Source organism: Scleropages formosus, chromosome 4 (genome assembly GCF_900964775.1).
Source record: "Scleropages formosus chromosome 4, fSclFor1.1, whole genome shotgun sequence".
Classification (NCBI taxonomy): Eukaryota; Metazoa; Chordata; class Actinopteri; order Osteoglossiformes; family Osteoglossidae; genus Scleropages; species Scleropages formosus.
Genome location: NC_041809.1, coordinates 18,006,394 through 18,025,969, shown reverse-complemented (window position 1 = coordinate 18,025,969; position 19,576 = coordinate 18,006,394). Strand labels below are relative to the sequence as shown.

The 19,576-nt window shown below is 41.7% G+C and overlaps 2 protein-coding genes across 4 annotated transcripts; both read left to right on the top strand.

The window, feature by feature from the left end:
* The first annotated feature begins 248 nt into the window (after positions 1 to 248).
* Positions 249 to 11,063, top strand: vps11 (VPS11 core subunit of CORVET and HOPS complexes). Its single transcript, XM_018755015.2, has 16 exons — positions 249 to 403; positions 1,023 to 1,171; positions 1,262 to 1,397; positions 1,542 to 1,705; positions 1,811 to 2,058; positions 2,443 to 2,644; positions 2,735 to 2,886; positions 3,107 to 3,293; positions 3,745 to 3,888; positions 4,121 to 4,318; positions 5,008 to 5,169; positions 6,659 to 6,792; positions 7,254 to 7,456; positions 8,811 to 8,982; positions 9,615 to 9,837; positions 9,959 to 11,063. Exons 1-16 carry the CDS (start codon positions 262 to 264, stop codon positions 10,124 to 10,126), a joined length of 2,784 nt encoding a protein of 927 aa, XP_018610531.2. The 5' UTR covers positions 249 to 261; the 3' UTR covers positions 10,127 to 11,063.
* Positions 11,064 to 12,248: 1,185 nt separating this feature from the next.
* On the top strand, positions 12,249 to 18,038 carry ift46 (intraflagellar transport 46 homolog (Chlamydomonas)). 3 transcript variants are annotated; one of them, XM_018755152.2, is made up of 12 exons: positions 12,254 to 12,316; positions 12,766 to 12,841; positions 13,065 to 13,138; positions 14,024 to 14,178; positions 15,064 to 15,138; positions 15,539 to 15,632; positions 15,739 to 15,867; positions 15,960 to 16,078; positions 16,227 to 16,293; positions 16,782 to 16,842; positions 16,938 to 17,023; positions 17,411 to 18,036. In XM_018755152.2, the coding sequence occupies exons 1-12, from the start codon at positions 12,293 to 12,295 to the stop codon at positions 17,501 to 17,503; spliced, it is 1,053 nt and encodes a 350-aa protein (XP_018610668.1). In that variant the 5' UTR covers positions 12,254 to 12,292; the 3' UTR covers positions 17,504 to 18,036. The 3 variants fall into 3 exon arrangements, with proteins under 3 accessions (XP_018610669.1, XP_018610668.1, XP_018610666.1); XM_018755150.2 differs by having other exon boundaries at positions 12,255 to 12,316; positions 12,751 to 12,841; positions 17,411 to 18,037; XM_018755153.2 differs by lacking the exon at positions 12,766 to 12,841 and having other exon boundaries at positions 12,249 to 12,316; positions 17,411 to 18,038.
* The last annotated feature ends 1,538 nt before the right edge of the window (positions 18,039 to 19,576 follow it).

The following is a 19,576-nucleotide window of genomic DNA, read 5'->3' as shown; positions in this document are numbered from 1 at the left end:
TTAGCAATCGCAGCAGCGAAAATTAGCAAACAATTGATAATGATGACCTTATTTCAATTAATGAAAAACACTTGAAAATTGATCAAAATTTAAGATGGAAAAATGTAATCATTGTCTTCCCCTCGACGTCCAAACAAAACAATCCGTTTACCCTCACGCAACTTCCGTAACTACCAGATCACATGACTAGTCACTTCCGGTACGGGCAGGTCACATGATTGGACCCTTCGTCACATGATCCAGTTCTGTTACAGCGGAGGAATGGCTGCGTTTCTGCAGTGGCGACGGTTCGTGTTTTTCGACAAAGAGACGGTGAAGGATCCCGCGGAAAATGGGAAAAACTTCGTCCTCCCCATCGGCGTGTCTGCCTGCGACTCTGGGCGAGGGCATATTGTGCTGGGGGATATCCTTCCTGGTGCTCGCTGACAGTGACAGGGCAGGTGCTGCTTATGTGTAATTCAGTCAATGAAGGAAATGGAGACCCAGTGGCAGTGAGTGCACCGTTGAAGTGTCTCTACTGTCACCGGCACCGGGTCTATTCCTGTGCACTGCATTTCTGTAACACTTTTTTACAGGTCTAGGGAGGCCGCACCCCGGTGGCATAGTCATAGTGGATGATTCAGCTTTGCTAACAAGTGAAGTGGTGAATTACAGGCAGATGAGATCCAATAATCTGTGATGTCTCTCTTCCTACCTTAAAGTCATATTTTATGTCTTCTATTATCATTTTGCACTTGCCTTTTTTATGATTTATTTATTAACATTTTTGTCCTGGATGACATTGTGTTTAGATGAACTTTGCACTAATTTACCACTCTCTGCCGGTGTATTCTTACTGCCTGAAGGGGGTGCATACCTTGATTGAGGGTGCTAAAGCATGGGTGGGTTTTAAACCACCAGCCTTCTCAGACTGTAAAGTGACAACCCTCATCGAAACATCAGGAGCTGTCCTCAGTCTTGTTCGTGCTACAGATGTTTGCGCATTTTTCGAAGCGTCTTTCTCCTTAAGTCAGGTGCATTACATATGGAGGGTCAGATCTGGTTTCTGACACGCTCCCTGCAGCTGACATCCTTCCAGGCATACAAACTGCGTGTCACTCACTTGTACCAGCTGAAACAGCATAGCATCCTGGTATCGGTGGGTCAAGATGAGCAGGGAATTAACCCTCTGGTAAGGGCATGACACCATAGCCTTTGAATATTTGAATTAGGGGCTGTTTTATGCTGCATTTTGTGTCTGACAGTTTGTCTTTGTGCCTAGGTCAAGGTATGGAATCTGGACAAGCGGGACAGTGGGAGTCCTCTCTGCACGCGCATCTTTCCAGCTATACCTGGGAACAAACCCACTGAAGTGTCCTGTCTTAGTGTGCATGAGAACCTCAACTTCATGGCTATCGGTATGTTTAATTTGTTTCATTGCGTGAAAATGTTTTAGCTGTAAAGATTATAAGATTTTCATTCTGTTTTTTTTCTTTTGAACCTCAATACTGTCTCTCTATGTTGCTAATGTTATTTAACTGAAGGTTGTTTCTAACCTTCAGGATTTACAGATGGCAGTGTTGTGCTGACCAAGGGAGACATCACCAGAGACCGACACAGTAAAACACTCACTCTGCACGAGGGCACCTCACCAATTACAGGGCTGGCATTTCGCCAGGCCGGAAAAGTTACCCATTTGTTTGTCGCCGCTCTGGAGAAAGTGCTGGTAACAGACCGAGACACTTTAGTGTTAAATAAACCCAGTGTGAGATTTCCTTGTGACTTGGCATGAGAGCAGGGGTCTGATATGCTGTGTTTGATGTGCACCCAGTGCTACACTCTGTCAGTAAAGGAGTACCCTCGATTGGACCTGGACACGCATGGCTGTGCACTGAACTGCTCAGCCCTAACTGATCCCTCCCAGGATTCCCAGTTCATAGTGGCGGGTGATGACTGCGTGTACCTGTACCAGCCGGATGAGCGTGGGCCCTGCTTTGCTTTTGATGGTCACAAGCTGCTGGCACATTGGCACCGTGGCTACCTTTTGCTGCTCACACGGGACAATAAGTCACCAAACAAGTGGGTACACACGCAAACATGTCAAAGCTGTCCACCAGACTAATTTTTAGTGTGTTAGACAGTGTAGAAAGTGTTTGAAAACCAGAACTGAAACTGGATGATAAACCAGGGCTATTCAGTTCTCATTCAGGGCCACCGTACAGCGGGATTTTGTTCCACACACTCAGTGAACCTCGGTTATGAATCTTCTTGACTGAAGCTGATAGAATGCTTTCATAGTTCTGTATTGAGAAGAGGAGGACTTGCTGGACAGTATCTCTCTTGGACTGAGTTAAACAGTAGGCACTAATACTGAATTGGAGTGAGTTTTGATGTACAGGAGCTAGGTTAATGTTTTCATAAGTTTTTGTCCTGAAATTTCCCTGAGAATTCGAATACTTTCAGGTCTGAGTTTGGGAGCCGCGAGACTTCTCCGACAGAGAAGCAGGTCCTCACCGTATATGACCTGGACAACAAGTTCATTGCCTACAGCGCCTCTTTTGATGGTGTCATCGATGTGCTAGCGGAGTGGGGCTCGTTCTATGTCTTAACACATGACAGCAAAATGTACGTGCTGCAGGAGAAAGACACCCAGACAAAACTGGAGGTATGCATGATGAAAATTCAGGAAAAACAAATAACTTTTTGCTGGAAATGTGTTTGTAAACTACTCTGCCTCTTCCCCAATTATTTCCAGATGCTGTTCAAGAAAAACCTCTTTGTGATGGCCATAAATTTAGCCAAAAGTCAGCATCTAGACAGTGATGGGCTGTCTGAAATCTTCCGTCAGTATGGAGACCATCTGTACATCAAGGGGGATCATGACGGAGCCATCCAGCAGTACATTCGGTATGGTCTTGTACTGTCTGGCTAGAAGGAAAGTGAGAATTAAGACTATTAGAATTATGGAATTTTCTTGGGCTGGATGTTAAATTAATGTCTTCAGTGTTTCATTAATAAGATTGCTTCCTTAAAATTTACTAACGAAATGCATAGCAAAAATTGGCACAAAATGTTTGAGACTTTTTTTGTGTGTAATAAACTTGGGACAAATTACGTACCTTTACAGCACCATAGGGAAGCTGGAGCCCTCCTACGTGATCCGTAAATTCCTGGATGCACAGCGGATCCATAATTTGACAGCCTACCTGCAGGCGCTACACAGGCAGTCGCTGGCTAACGCTGACCACACCACCCTGCTTCTTAACTGCTACACCAAGTTGAAGGACAGCTCGAAGTTGGAGGAGTTCATTAAGGTCAGTGTGGGTGTCAGCACAGGAAGAGGATTATGAGCGTTATTCAGGAACCTCATTTTGATCCACTTAACACTGTGGCAGGATGAGATTTGCCGAGACGGAGAGCTGTTCAGCTCACAGTTCTGGAGGACCAACTCCAGATGGTTTTTCTCACTAGTCAGAAAAAGAACTGAAATGCTTTCACTAAGGACAGTAAGTGGTATTGATGAGAACAGAAACCTCCTGGTATCAGCTCTCTAAGGCCAGGAACTGAAAAATCCTGCTCTAGTTTTCTTTCCAGAAATGTCTACCAGGCTTGTAGCTGAACCTTTGATAAAACCCTTGATAAAGGTATTTCACCAGAATTACTTCAGGCAGGTGTAAAATTTGACATTTTTTGAGAAATGTGTTAGTTCAGCAGAGGATTAACTTGTGGCTTTTCCCCTTATTTATGGTTTGTGCGAACCCTCAGAGCAGCGAAAGTGAAGTTCATTTCGACGTAGAGATTGCCATCAAGGTGCTTCGGCAGGCAGGCTATCACAGCCACGCGGTTTTCCTGGCCGAGAGACACGCACACCACGAGTGGTACCTCAAGATACAGCTGGAAGACCTGAAGGTCAGAGCTCTGTGATCTACAGAAGAAGGACTGTTTTGTCCTCCTCATTTGGTTGGATAGTGCTGCAAAAATGTGGCGAGAGTACCAAACATGTTTGGATTGCAGTTCTTCAAGACACCTTGAGAAACTTTTTTTTTCCTGTTTTCTTGGCTGAAAAGCAAGCATATTTAGTTCTGTCCCCCTGCCCGTGTGTCTGAAGTGTGGTGTAGTGATGCTGTTTTGCCCTGAACAGAACTACCAGGAGGCTCTGCGGTACATTGGCAGGCTGCCCTTCGAACAGGCAGAGAGCAACATGAAGCGCTATGGTAAAACTCTAATGCACCACGTCCCTGAGGGAACAACGCTTCTCTTGAAGCGGCTGTGCACAGACTACCAGCCCAGCCGAGACTCGGCTGACAGAGACAGCTTGGACCGGATGCCTGGGAATAAGGTATTCACACCTCCCAGCCAGCCAGCCATCACCTTAATTCAGGACATTCTCAGAGGCAGTTGTTTGGCTAACTTTTTTTAAAGTGATCCTTAGTCTGCATCACTATGGTGTTTAAAAAAAAAAAAAAAAAAAAAAACATTTTTTCCAAACTTGTAAGATTCTACTAGGGGTAGCACCCAGTGGCAAATACAGAGAAAACATATATGTAACTGCATTTTATATAAAACAATCCCAAACTATCCCTAACACCCACAACATAGATAAACCAACAAAAATTAAATTGATAAAAATAAATAAATACTTGGACAAATAAAGAAGCAAAGTATAAAAAAAAAACTAAGGGAGAAAAATTTAATTCCAGTTTGCAAAGAAAAGTGTTTGTAAGAATCTTCAGGATTACACAGACTTGCTTTTAGCGTATGAGAACACACACACACACATTTTCTGAACCGCTTGTCCCATACGGGGTCACGGGGAACCGGAGCCGAACCCGGCAACTCGGGGCGTAAGGCTGGAGGGGGAGGGGACACACCCAGGACGGGACGCCAGTCCATCGCAACGTATGAGAACAGATACTGCCAAATACTAAAACAATTCTTTTTTTTTCTGCTGATCAGAATGTGTATAATATAGTATGTTTCTTTCCTTTTGTGATAATCCCTCTCCCCACCCTCTTCCATGGTACGCAGGCCAGCTCAGAGGAGTTCATCCCCATCTTTGCCAACAATCCCCATGAGCTGCGTGAATTCCTGGAGCACATGATAGAAGTGGAGCCACGGTCCTCGCAGGGGGTATACGACACGTTGCTAGAACTTCGACTGCAGGACTGGGCACATGAGCAGGACCCAGAGGTTGGTTTACGTCAGGATCTCTGCCTCCAGTATTTTAACAAAACTTGTTGTTTTGTAAAGAATCACAACTTGTGTGGTAGTTTAGAAAAATTTGCAGGGGGCTTGAAATTTTAATTTATGAAAGGAACACAGATTTAAGGTGAAGTTGATGCTTTCTCAAGCAGGGTAAATGTTTACCAAATGTAGCAGGCAAAAGATTGACTGTTATTCTAATTAGAAATAACAGAAAATGTGGACCTATATGAGGTAAACAACTGAGAAGCATCCAGACCTGTTGAGCATTTTGTCTTTTTACAGGGTGCGTCTTAAATTCTGTTATTTTTAAGACACGTGGTATGAATAAGCAGGGGAGGTGTAAGAAGTTTTGCTTAACTGTATAAACTCGTATTTTGTTGTAAAAACACAAGAAGAAAGATGTTAGTGGCAAAGAGTAAGCTGAAGCTCTGGGGAGGAGTACTGCAAGATGAAGAAGAGCTTCATCAGTTACATTTCATAGTTATAGTACCCTGCTGATTATTCTTTATCTGTATTGTGTTTGGGTAATTTTCTTTGGATGCTCTGCATGCGTTATGTGGCACAGTGAATTAAAAGCAGCAGTGCATTTAAGTGAGGGGTGGACAACCATTGGCTCCTGGACGCCAGAGGTTTTTATTTATCCCTTGCCTTTCGGTTTGGAGTGTTTTTTTTTTTTTTGATTCCTTTCCTCCCTGGCCAGTGAATTACTTCCAGCTTTAGTAATTGAAAAGTAATTGAGGTAACCCTCAGTGTACCCGAGCAGTACATAAAATTATCCTCCACGAGATGGCGATGTTGATCGTTGTTCGACTAGCTATATGGAAAATTGTTCAAACCAACTGTAGATGGTTAGCTTACATTGCAAGGCCAGTTTTAATCAGTCTAAGTGTAAATCAAGGGTAGCAGATTAATTTTTTCGCAGAAATGAACTGCCATTGTCAAAGTCTGTTGTCAGAAATAATGAAACTATAAGTTGTTCAGATCTGACATTCTTTTATCTGATAAAAGACAATTCATCACTAGAATCCTCCATACATGAATAAAAATACAAGTATAGGCTACAATTAATGATAAAGAAATTAATTTAAACAAAAATAAAAAAGGAAAAATCTAAGAGTACTGTGGAAGATTTCAATGGGATTGTGAACAGACTCATTTTAATTTGAATACAATATTTCAGAATATTAAAATCTATCAATCTATAATTGTATTAACATCCTGAGTAATTAGATTAACTTGAAACTCCTTTTCTGTGTATAAATGGTTCTTAACCAATGTGTCCTACAGTCAGACAACTAGAATATGTGACCCAATGAGGTAGAAAATGGAGAGAGCACAAATAAAAAAAAAAAAAAAAATACAAACCAAAACGCAAACTCCATCAGTTTGAACTTTTGACGTGAAGTACTGAAGTCTGAGGTTATGATGTGCGTCAGAGTAGGTTTAAGATGACTTGGCTGCATTTGTGTTGCAGAACAAGAAGATCCTCCAAGAGGCAGCGCTCTCCTTGCTGAAGAGCGACAACACGGTTTTTGACAAGGCTCTTGTCTTGTGTCAGATGCATAGCTTCAAGGAGGGCGTGCTGTACCTCTACGAGAAGGGCAAACTGTGAGTTATTTTTTCTTTGACAGAACGTACCTATATCTCTTATTGTCCACGCACTCTGTGCAAACCCACATGCATACAAAGGCCTGCCAGCCACAGCCTCTGCAAGCCCCCAACTTCTCACCCTGCAGCAGACCAGTACAAATGTCCTTTTGGAATAATCAGAACACTGTAAATGGCAGTGTACTCTTATCACAGACATGCATGCACAAGAAAAAAAATTGAAAAAATCAACAAGTTTGTCCTCAATCTCATAGATGACTTTTGAACAAGTACTTGGCTTCCTACATTTGCTTTCACTGTTGCACTGCTGTTGTGTTCACCCTCCTAATTTGTGTTGCACCACTCACGTCCACTTCAGTAGTTGTACTTTTTAAACGTTTAAAAGAGGTAATTTCTAGATGTCCTCAATCTGTTTTGCGATGAATGCTAAGATACAGTGATTGTGAAATGCGTCTCTGCAGGTATCAGCAGATAATGCACTACCATATGCAGAACGAAGAGTATGGGAAGGTAGTGGAGGCCTGTAAGCGCTACGGAGAACAGGAAGTTTGTCTCTGGGAACAGGCCCTAGGCTACTTCGCGCGCAAAGAGGAGGACTGCAAGACGTACATCAGTGAGGTGCTGCAACATATTGAACAGAACAATCTGATGCCCCCCCTTCTAGGTACGTTTGTTTGTATTCCTTTTAACAAAAGTCTGGGAGTTCCGACTTATGAACAATGTCATTTATACCCTAAAATTTTGCATGACAAGTTGTGAGGTTCCAGTTGTGAGAAATTCCTTAGGAGAGCAGACATTTTGATTTAAAATGCACACCTCACTGACCCCAGGCATCACAAAAGGTAAACAGCCCCTTCATCCTCTACCACCTAGTGTGACTTCTCCGTTGTCTGGTAGTGATTTACCTGCTTGCTGGGATTTTATTAGAAATCTTGGACATTTTATCAAAATGTGAAATCATTATTGTAATGGACTTTCTTTGCTTTAGGGGCTCATCACACAGCATTCTGTCTCTCTTCCTTTTTCTCTCTCTCTTTCTCACATACACGCACACATAGTGCCATTCGCACATATATACACTACTGGCAATTTAAAGTCATCAATCCACCTGAACTGCATGCCTTTGGACTGTGAGATGAATGTGGAACCCATGCAAACACTGGAAGAACATGCACACTCCACACAGACTAAATTGGATTTGTACCCACAGCCTTAGGGCTTAGTCAGGAATGGTACCACCTTCTTACCCAAGAAGAATGGGAAAAAAACACAAGAAAATGAAAAACTACTAGGAAGATAAATTATGAGGGGGGGAGTGGGTAGAGAAAAGCAGCACATAAATGTGTTATGTGATTTCGAACAAGCATGTATTGAATTTGAATTTGAAGGTGTCCAAAGGAGTTCTGATATTCTGGGCTTGGTTTTCAATTAGATTTTCTCTGTATTGAAAAGATAAGGTTTAAATTAGAAATATTTGATGGGGGGAAAAATAAGCTAATTAGGGACTTGTTTTATGAGAATTTAATTTACAAGGAGATTTTTAAGATCAAATTATACTCTCTGTGCTTTATTTTGGCCTTTTTTTATTTTGATAATTTTATTTTACTGAAGCAATTGATAGTCATACTCATAATTCAAATTGCTTAGTGTTACAAGTGCTTTCTTCTTTGTGCTTAAGGTTACATCCTCCCTTCTTTGTTTCTACAGCCAGTTCCTATACCAGTGTGCTACTTTATACCGTTTTGTAGTTAAATAAAGAATAAGTGGCTTGGGGGGCTTGAAACCCCTTGTTGTTCCAGAATCTTGACTCTCTGCCATGTAGTTTCCATCATCAAGAATATCCCTTGAAAATGTGTTAACCACAGTGTATTTTTCTCTCTGCTTCCTGCACCTTGTGGAACAATTTTTTGCACCCTTAAAGGTACCATGCATTTTAAGCAGCGGAACTGTTAGTGCAGTGCCGGTGGTGTACCCACGTGTGCTTTATTGTGCTTCTGAGCAGTGTGTTTCCATTCCAGTTGTGCAGACTTTGGCCCACAATTCCACAGCCACACTGTCAGTAATCAAGGACTACCTCATAAACAAGCTGCAGCGGGAGAGCCAGCAGATAGAGGATGATGAGCGCAAAATCCGTCAGTACCGGGAGGAGACCGCTCACCTCCGTGCTGAAATCCAGGAGCTCCGGACCAGGTTAGCAGACCATGGCTTGACTTGAAATGTCGCACACTGCTGCTTGTTACACTAATAGAATAATTAATTTATTTACAACATTGCCCTTTCTTCAACACAGGGTAATGCTTTGTTTTAGCACATTTTATTGTATTTTTGCAGAGAATTTTTTTTTTAATTTTTTGCTAAATTGTGGTAAAAGTAACACTAATTGTAGTTAATTGGTGAAACATAACACTTTTTTTTTTTTTTTTTTTTTTTTTTTTAAAGTCTGAAAAGGTGGTCAGAAATATGCCTTGAAAACTACAAAACACATTTTTATCTATGCTTCCTGCCCCTTGTGAAACCATTTTCTGCATACTTGCAAAGTATCATGCACTGGGATCCCCCAAAAGGAGCTGGAGACTCTAGCTGGTGAAAGGAAGATTTGGAGCCGTTTGCTCAGCCTGTTGCCGCCACAGTCCTCTCCAGGACTAGTGGATGAAAACTGATTGCCTAGTTTTTAATTAATCAAATAAAGGACTGTTTTCAGGAAGTAACTTGACCCTTCTGAAAAAAGTGACTTAAATAAACCACACCAATGAATTTGCAACTGATTTAATGTAATGCAGTATGTTGGTGAATGTCACAGAGTTCAACCTGTGTCCTTGCAGTGCAAAGATTTTCCAGAAGACCAAGTGCAGCATGTGCAACAGCCCACTGGAGCTACCATCTGTGCACTTTCTGTGCGGCCACTCCTTCCACCAGCACTGCTTCGAGAGTTACGCCGAGAGTGAGGCCGAGTGCCCTACCTGCACGCCCGGGAACCGCAAGGTCATGGACATGCTGAGAGCCCAGGATCAGAAGAGAGACCTGCATGATCATTTTACCAGACAGGTGTGTTTGTCTCCCAGCTTTTTAGGATCACCTCTGGCTTCGTTGTACTTTAGGCTTGTGTCAGATTTTCACACAAAGCTAGAAACTCACCATGATTTACCTGTTTCTCTCGATTCCTCAGCTGAGGTGCTCCAATGACGGATTTTCTGTTGTGGCCGATTACTTCGGTAGAGGGGTGTTCAACAAACTGACCCTGATCACAGACACTCCAGGCGGAAAGGCGGGCACAGGGAGTCTGGAAGCAGACTTGCAGAGAGACCTACTCATGCACACTAAGAGAAATGCCTAAGGTGCAATGAGGGCCCTTTGGTTCTCTCCAGCCTTGATTCTGTTGCACTTGCAGTGGACATCTACATCTGGGTGTCACCTTGCCTTTGTTAAAAGCAAACCTGCTACCTTGTATGTACGCTAAAGAAATGTTGACGGTGTCTTTTGGTTATTAAACAATAGCTGAGGAAGAGGAAGGCAGATTCGGAAAGCAGGTTTGTGGTTTGTTTTACAAGCATCTTCACATCTCCTTGCAGCCAGTTTCAGTGCAAGACAGGAACTGGTAGGTGGTGTTAAAGCACAGAAAATATACAGTATTGTGTGCAGTGTGTAAAATGAATTCATTTTCAGCCTTTTAAGTCCTAAAGCAAGACTGTCTTACGAATAATATGTTAACTAGCATAGTTTTCTGTCGTGAAGGAATGTGAAGTCCCTAGATATGGCTTTACCAGTAGCACTGACTGTAATATGAGGGGAAAAAAAAGATGTCCTTGCCTTAAAAACAATCTGCATAAGTAATTAGACAGCATGCTTTTGAAGAAAGAACTGTAGCATGCAATTTGTATGAAGTATAATTCAATAAACTGGAAAGACTAACTCGGATTGAATGTTTAAATGTATTTTGGGGGGGAAATACTACTTAACTCCTAATTTAAGTAAATACCGTAAATTTGAAGTGTTTCTGTTCTGAGATTGTTTTCAGACACTGTAAATACAGTATTAAATTAGTGACATTAAAATTTGAACTAATAGGTCTGAAAATAAAAATACATTGTCCACAGATTCCTATTCGGTCCCAGTTTTTTTACAGGTTGTTCACATCAACATTTCCAACATTCATCTCATTACTGATCTGTGGTCACACTTGGTCAGCAGTAAAACACACCAAAACAGAATAACTGCTGGAAATTTAGATTGCATCTAAACCACCAAAGACCATATATATATATATATATAAAAATATCTGACCATATATCTCATCTCTTATTTACTTTCCCTTGCATTGTATATAACATACCTGTACAAACATATGTCTAGTGTGTGTACTTTATACTCTATATTTTTTTATCTTTTATTAGCCCACTCTACTTTTATTATCTGTGTCTTGTCACTGTCATTCTGTCTGTGCTGTGGAAGTTTCTGTCACCAAGACGAATTCCTTGTATGCGTGAACATAACTTGGCAATAAAGCTTGCTCATTCATTCATTCATTCATATATATCCAATTTGTGTTATATATAAATATAGAAAACACAAACTGGAAAAAGATAAAATCTGTAACAATGTTTAACATGAGGAGACCAAAAAAAAAATCATTACAAACAGTCCTGTCCTTTTACTGAAATTTAGAGAAGTGTTACATGAGTGGAAACATTCTAAGTCAAATTTTATTTACAATGTTTTTTCCAAACCATAAGTATGTGAAATAAATGAATGAAATAGGGATTTATATGGATATATTAATGCCAACACATCACATGTTGCTTTCAGTTTTCTGAGTTATGTGTGCATAAATTGATCATCTGCCCATAAGTTATTACTTTGTCGACATATGATGCATTCTTATCGTTCCTACCAACATCAGTGGCCAATGATCCTCGCAAATAGTCTCTCTAGATGATACCTTTTCTGATTTAATATGTATTCCATGTGGTTACTCATTTAGTTAATGCCTCAGTCCAAGGTTTGTACAATATGAAAATGCTAATTGTAAAATGATATCAGTGATGATGAAATATGGAGCTGCAGCTATCTATCAATTTATGACCTGACTCACTTGACAGGATTAAAAGAAATCATTATTAATTAATAAAATCATTCCAAGGTAAGGCAAGAACAAGTCGAGCAAAAAAAAAAAAAAAAAAAAAGACTAAGAGCAGTTCGAAATGAGTGAAAGGAGGATGTTTAAAACAGTCCCTGGTGTGAAGGAGAAGAGGTGGGCAGTGAAAAGGGGCACGAAACTAAGAGTGTGAGTCAACTTATATTTCTTCTGGTAATATAGGTGATTTAAGTGAGTGGACCACCACAAGGAACAGAGTAAAACGTAGAAACGCTGTTGGAAATCCAGCTGAGTCCCCGACCCGCCGCATGTTTTTGACGAAGCGAAGCCGCGCCCTCCACCGGAAGAGCTACAACAAAATATCGCGAGATTAAGTTTCCCAGGGCGACGCCGAGCGGCTTTGTTTTCATGGAGAAGAAAGAGCGACAGAAGGTACATATTCTGGCTAATTTCCATAAAACTGATGAAACCTAAAACTTGGACAGAGTGGAAAATATCGCGTTTGTGTCATGTATATACAAACATACGTGAGATTTTATGTAGTGTCGACAGAGTCAGTTTAGTCAGATTAGAATCTTTAGCCAGAGAGAGATTGACAGCGCGGTTGACTTGAGTATGAGCACCCCGAGCATAACTGTACAACATTTAACATTTAACGTTATCAACAGTTTCGTCATTTCACAGTGGGATATAAAATATATTGCCCGCCACGGTAGTGGGCTAGCTGTTATTATTGTTGTTCACCTCATTTCCATGGCGGTACCGTACGCATGCGCGCTCCAGAGAGCGAGAGACTCAAGTCAAGAGAGTCGTGTTAAGTGACACACAGTAGTGGCTAGTAATGTCTATTTCTATGACCGACCAAGTTGATCACTAACCAGCACTACGACGAAAGCGTGGACGTGAACGACTCGGACGAGATCACCAGCGTGTACAGCCCGTCTCCCCGGCAGACAGGTTTGTTTTACAGCTGTAGACTCTCAGAGTGTGTGTGTGTGTGTGTGTGGTGGAATAAAGCGACGGGCTGTGATTTTTGATAATATTCTTCTTGGGAATCGGTTTTCTATTTATGTCTGTACACATTCACACGTTCCCTTACAGTTAGACCTGTGTACAGTCTTCTGCCCCACACTGACACTCATCTCTGATTGCTGATCAGTCCTTTACTTCTCTTCCCCAGGTTCCCGAAAGACTAGGAGTCAGCGGGCTGCCATGACCAACGACAGCAGCGATGAGTTTGAAGAGGAAACCAAGGTTCGGTGTGTGATGTGTGATGCATTTTCTGGATCTAGTTCGATTTATTTTGAGCACTCTCATAACACAGTGACACAGCATGCTGAGCAAAGGATCACAAGACAACAAAGCATCAAGAGGCAATAGCTGTAATGGTAATAGCACCATGTGGGTGAGATACAATAGATCATCTGTGTCATTCCCTGTAGATTATGAAATTCACTTATAAAATATTTGCTAATGTTTCATATAAGGAAACCTCAGTTTATTAGAAGAGCTGCCAGCAGCAGTGTTGAGGCCTTACAGTCTGAAAGTTTCTGGGCTCAAATCCCACACTTGATCAAGCTACTTATCCTGAATTGATACAGCATCCTCATTTATAAATGGGTAGACTGCAAAATTCATAAATTTTTTAATTTTCACTAACTGCTTCTCCTGGTAAGGGTCACAGAGGTCTGAACCAATCTGAGAATAACTGGATACAGGGCTGTGGATGGTAAACCATGGCTGGGATGCTTGTCCATTGCAGGGTAGATACACACACACAGGCACACACAATTTAGTGTTGCTACCTGAACCACATGTCTTTGGACTGTTGAAAGAAGCTCACGCATGCATGGGGAGATCATGCGAACTCTACACAGACAGCCAGATTCAAACCTTCTCCCGAACAATCTAGGTGCTGTGAAGCAGCAGCGCTATCCATTGTGCCCCATGCTGCCCTTATTGCAGAGTCGATAATCTAAAAACCGTGGACAAAGAAGTTACATAAATAAGGACTGATTTTTTTTTTTGCTTGGTCCTGGGTGTGAAGAAGTGTGTGTTTTAGCTGCTTAAGATTCCTAAAGTTACTGAGAAAAATCACATTAATAAATGAGAGCTCCTTCTTTCTTCTTGTTGAATCAGAACAAAAAGAAGGAACCAGCATCCGTAATTCAACGAGGTTTGATGAAGAATGAAGAGGAAGATGATGATGAAGACGACGATGATGATGACGATGATGAATCTGATGAGACAGACTCTGATGAAGACGAAGGAGACCCTGGGTCTGCTCTTGAAGGGTAAGATACAGATAAGGCCCATGTCTTCACAGGTTACTCCTGTGTTGTTGCAGTGCTGTGTTGTAGTTTGACTCGATGGCTAATTTTTTTGTGTATTTGGTCAGTGGAAATCAAAAAGGTTTTTTAAAGGCATCAAGGTGAATTCAGATAAATCTGAATCACCTCAAAAGCAGGAATGTGTTAACATCAGTGCTTGCTTACACAGTCTTATTTTATTTCTTGTTTGCTTTTCATTCGAAGAGATTTAGGAATTTTCCCATTTATCCAGTTTATATTTACTTGAGAAATCCTGTTAAACTTTTTACTTGTGCAAACTTGGTGAGAAATGTAATGATCAGTTTTTAATGGAAAAAGACAAATTTGAGCAAGCCTTGTGCAGTCTGAAGCTTGAGGATGTTGAGGATTCTACAGATGTGCTCTAATGCCCAGAAGTTCCTTTGTAGCAGTGGTCTGAAAATTTCTGAGCATTTTCTATCAAAGTAGGTTACTCACCCCTATACAGTACAGTAGTGTACAGAGTTCTAGTAATTGTGCTGGGCATTTATAAATGTATATTTGCAAAAAAAGGTTTGTAAACCCTTTGGAATTACCTGGATTTCTGCATTAATTACTCATAAAATGTGGTCTGATCTTCAGCTTAGTCACAATAATAGACAAACATCATCTGCTTAAGCTAATAACACACAAACAATTGTATTTCTTTTTAATATGGAATACATAATTGAAACATTCACACTCCAGGGTAGGAAAAGTATATGAAGCCATGTATTAGGAGCTGGTAGAACCTCCTTTAGCAGCAGTAACCTCAGCTAAACATTTTGTGTGGCTTCTGATCAGACTTGCGCAATAGTATCGTCCAAGTGAGGCATAACTGTATCATTCCAGGGCATACGATCCAGCTGATTATGACCACCTTCCAGTGAGCTCGGAGATCAAAGAGCTTTTTCAGTACATTACACGGTAAGTGAAACCGATCATACGGTAAACTGCAGAGACGCCTGCAGAGCAACCTAAAAACAGATGAAACGGCTATAGTTACAAATTGCTTCTTTGACATTGTGTGTGTGATATGACATATTATGTGAGTGACACAGAGAGTGTGCTTCATGGATGAGTGATCCATTGTAAGTAGTGTATCTAGCAGTGTAAATCACCTTGTGAATAAGGTCTGTTGGCTGATAACACCACATAGAGTTCAGTTGAAGTCGCTTTGGAGAAAAGCGTCTGCTAAATAAATAAATGTAAATGGAAATATGGAACTTTTGGTTTAAATATCAGCTAAAAATTTAGCCCTGTGACAGTATTAATGTGAATACTAATTTTAAGAGGTGTTGAAGGAGTTCATTCATGTTTCTTATAGGTATACCCCTCAGACCATCGAGCTGGACCACAAGCTGAAACCCTTTATACCTGACTTCATCCCAGCGGTTGGTGACATCGACGCTTTCCTTAAGGTGAGCTCTCAGACTGTCATACAACATCGACTGTCTGTAGGATTTCATTGTGTCTGAGATGTTCTCCGAACTGCAAGGTCTGGTTTCTGTTCTACGTGAACGCCAGGTTCCGCGTCCGGAAGGCAAGCCCGACAGCCTGGGCCTGTTGGTTCTTGATGAGCCGTGCGCCAAGCAGACGGACCCGACCGTGCTGTCCCTGTGGCTCTCTGAGAACAGCAAGCAGCATAACGTCACAGTAAGTGAGAGTACAGAGCTTTGGTTTTCCAGCACCTCCCCTTGCAGAGGAGCAGTTGGAGCCACCCATTTCTCTGTCTCTGAACTCCCCAGGAAGTGAAAGTGAAAAGCCTGGAGAACCCAGAGAAGAATCCCAAGGCCATTGATAACTGGATTGAGAGCATTAGTGAGCTGCACCGCTCCAAACCCCCTGCCACTGTCCACTACACTAGGCAAGTGAATGTGTATGCAGCAGGGTGTGTGCAAGGCCACAGTTGCTTACTGTGTGTTTGTGGGTGTGGCTGTGTGGTATGCTGCACTTGATTGCAACACATGGCAATGTCCTGCTTACCTAAGCAAAGTGCTTTGCCCCCCATTTAGGCCTATGCCTGATATCGACACACTGATGCAGGAATGGCCACCTGAGTTTGAGGAGCTTTTGGGGAAGGTGCAGTTTACTTTCTTTTTATATTACATGTAATTATTCAGTTTTACCAACAGCATGTTTTATTGTTCACAGCTGGCTTTTTAAAAGGCTTTTACATCCTATCCTGCATATATAGTACATAGAGAGCTTGGAACTGGAGTTGAATGTAGCAGCATTCACTTGCTCTTCGAAGAGTAAAACACACCCTAAATATTTAATGACTACAGGCTCTCTGCAGCAGTCACTCGGGGTTTTCGGATATATTATTTTCATAGCCCGAAATTAACGCAAGCTGCGACACAATTAATTTTAAATTGCCCCAGTGGAAAAGTTGTTTGATGTTATCATTTATTCAGCTTGACATGTTAAATCTGGAAATGAAAAAAGTTGAGAAACTGTTCGTAACAGGATTATTTTGTTGGAAAACTTAACATGAAGCTTCAGGTTATTATGCGTGATGCTTTTCCTCGCTCACTAATTGCTGTTCTCTCTCCATCGCCTTTTAATAGGTGAGCCTTCCCACCGCAGACATCAACTGTGACCTAGGAGAATACATTGATATTATCTGTGGTATGTCTGTTCTCTCTGTCTGTCATTTTTCTTCCTCAGCTCTGCCTTCAGTACTTGACTGTTGCAACACTGTGCCTCTATTTTTTCTCGGCAAGGCATCCTGGACATCCCGGTCTATAAGAGCAGAATTCAGTCCCTTCACGTCTTGTTCACGCTCTACTCAGAGTTCAAGAACTCACAGGTGTGTCGTTCAAGTCACATTTTGAGTCACACAGATGCTTCCACCTGTTTCTGAACATCGGTTTACAGCATTGGTGGATACTTTACTTATAATGCATTTACTTTACTTATACATGGCCGTATATTAACTGTTCAGTTTAACCTCGTAGTTTCCACAAGCAGCTACATTTTGTGCAGCTTTTGCTTGAGGGGGGGTTATTTCCAAATCTAAAGTAAAGTAGAGTTCACCTGACTGCTGATGATGAAGGTTCTTAAACCAAATATGTATGTACTATTCCTTAGTGCTGATTATAGGAAATATTACACTAGTTCCTGACTCTAGACATTATTCTTTGCTTCATGAAATAGTTTCATTTTATTTGTGTTTTTTCCCCACCTGCCATTTCAGCACTTCAAAGCCTTGGCAGAGGGTCAGAAATCGAACACGTCCTCCGCTCCGCGCTCCGGCACCGGAGAGGCCGAGACATTGACATTTGACTAAGGCCTGTTCCCCAAACGTGGTCACATAAAACATCTGTGTGCTTCTCCAAAGACTTCAATGAAGGTCTTCAGGTGCCTGACTGACAAACCACAATGTCCAAAAATGATGTCCATGCAACGGGGCCTAACTTGGTCCATTTTGGTTAGCCATGCAGTGTACTATAAGGCATCAGAGGCACTCGTAATACTGAGGGGTGACACCCCTGCCAACGTGCCGTGGGACCAGCCATTCAGCATGCACAAACATGGAGTTTCTTCTTTTTTTTGTTTCGAAAGGAAAGACTAGTTCTTGATGGATACGAAACATGTTTATGTTCTGCTGGGGTCATGATTGCAGTTTTTGAAGTGAAAGGAATACACTACTTTAATACAATAGTGCTTTCATTGTTTTGGAGTTACTGTATGATATTTCTCTTGTTTTATTCTCACTGTGCTTAGCAGTACCTCAGAATTTTAAATGTTTGTGTAAGAGGTTCAATGAGATGAATTCAACAGGTGTCTTTATACAGGTTTAAGGCATTTTTTTAAATTTAGAAAAAATGTAAAATGCATGAAACATATGAACATATTAAATTTCTTATCAAAAACTGATGATTTGGTCTTTTTTTACCATGTGAAATATTTTTTACTGTATAGTACAGTTGCATCTTACACACATTTACATTGCACCTTCTCAGCTTGCTGTGGACAATCGCTGAACTTTAGTTTTTATTTTTTAAAAAAATGTATCACTCCTCTCCAACATAACTCATGAACCCCCCTGCCCCCGCCAGCGTGTGAAGGGATGAAAAAGGGGTACACATATTAATAATACATAAAGTGTACAGTGGTGGTCTGTGCTGTACAATTAAGTACTTACTGTAGTAAGATGCATTCGTCCCGAACATGAGCTTATATACGTTTACATTATTTACATTTATTTCTTTAGCAGACACTTCTCCAAAGCGACATACATCTCGTAGAAAATACAATGTGTTCATTAAATCAGCAGAAAGAGCCATAGATGCAAACGCGTGATTCTTGAGTACAGTTAATTTCTTTCCACCAATATACGTCACACAAGTAGCGCCATAAAACTTTATCCGAAATGTTTTTCATAGTAACGTAACCGTTTGGGCTTAAATGGTCTTTGCTCGCCGTCGGCCTCGGACACCCTGCTAAGTTTCGACTCCACCGTGCAGACTTGATTCACATGGTGGCTCAGATTCTCATGAGAAAATTTCAGCTTCGAAGACCTGACTGAAAACCGTCACTATGAGCCATACCTTTCCGTGCAGGGAAATTCAGATACAACTTTCAGTTCACTGTGCCCTTTTGCCAAGTGAGACCCAAATTGCTCTTTTTGGGAAAATGTCGCAGGGTTAATGGGTTCCATTACTAAGTGAAATGTTAGACATTTTTAAAAATAAAGTCGAAAAATGTACACAATTCTTATTCATGTGCCAGAATTAGTATTAATGCATGAAGCATTTAATTTTCAAAACCCTTGCTTATTAGACGTTGTTAAAATGATATATGATTTTGTATATGACACACACACACACACACACATATTTTCAGAACCGCTCGTCCCATACGGGGTCACGGGGAACCGGAGCCAAACTCGGCAACACAGGGCGTAAGGCTGGAGGGGGAGGGGACACACCCAGGACGGGACGCCAGTCCGCCGCAAGGCACCCCAAGCGGGACTCGAACCCCAGACCCACCGGAGAGCAGGACTGCGGTCCAACCCACTGCGCCCCCCCTTGTATATGACATTGTTGTTGAAATACAGTACCTGCGGTCCTCAGAGTGCTGAAGGGAGGTATCAGGGTTCAGAGAACGCAACGTGAGCAGGACAGTGAGGGGCTGGGTAGTCCAGGAAGGTGCCCGAAGAGCCCTGGACCAGAGTGGACCAACCCAACCCCATGTCTCATGGAGCAGTTACAGTTCACGGCTTGTTTCTGCCGATTTGCAGGGCAGCTGTTACTGAAGTCCTTCAAGATGGAAACATTCTGTCATTCATGCGGCTGGAGGAGATGACCACAGATATAGCCATGATCAACACGCCCTCTTTCACAAGCTTCGCGACCCC

Bases quoted from the DNA above. Each gene is read 5' to 3' on its own strand.
- ift46 (XM_018755150.2), top strand. From the start codon at position 12,293: ATGGAGAAGAAAGAGCGACAGAAG. The intron at 16,079-16,226 runs GCAAGTGAATGT...CCCCCCATTTAG, and splicing joins GCCACTGTCCACTACACTAG to GCCTATGCCTGATATCGACA. The intron at 16,294-16,781 runs GTGCAGTTTACT...GCCTTTTAATAG, and splicing joins TTGAGGAGCTTTTGGGGAAG to GTGAGCCTTCCCACCGCAGA.
- vps11 (XM_018755015.2), top strand. From the start codon at position 262: ATGGCTGCGTTTCTGCAGTGGCGACGGTTCGTGTTTTTCGACAAAGAG. The intron at 2,887-3,106 runs GTATGGTCTTGT...GTACCTTTACAG, and splicing joins GCCATCCAGCAGTACATTCG to CACCATAGGGAAGCTGGAGC. The intron at 8,983-9,614 runs GTTAGCAGACCA...GTGTCCTTGCAG, and splicing joins ATCCAGGAGCTCCGGACCAG to TGCAAAGATTTTCCAGAAGA.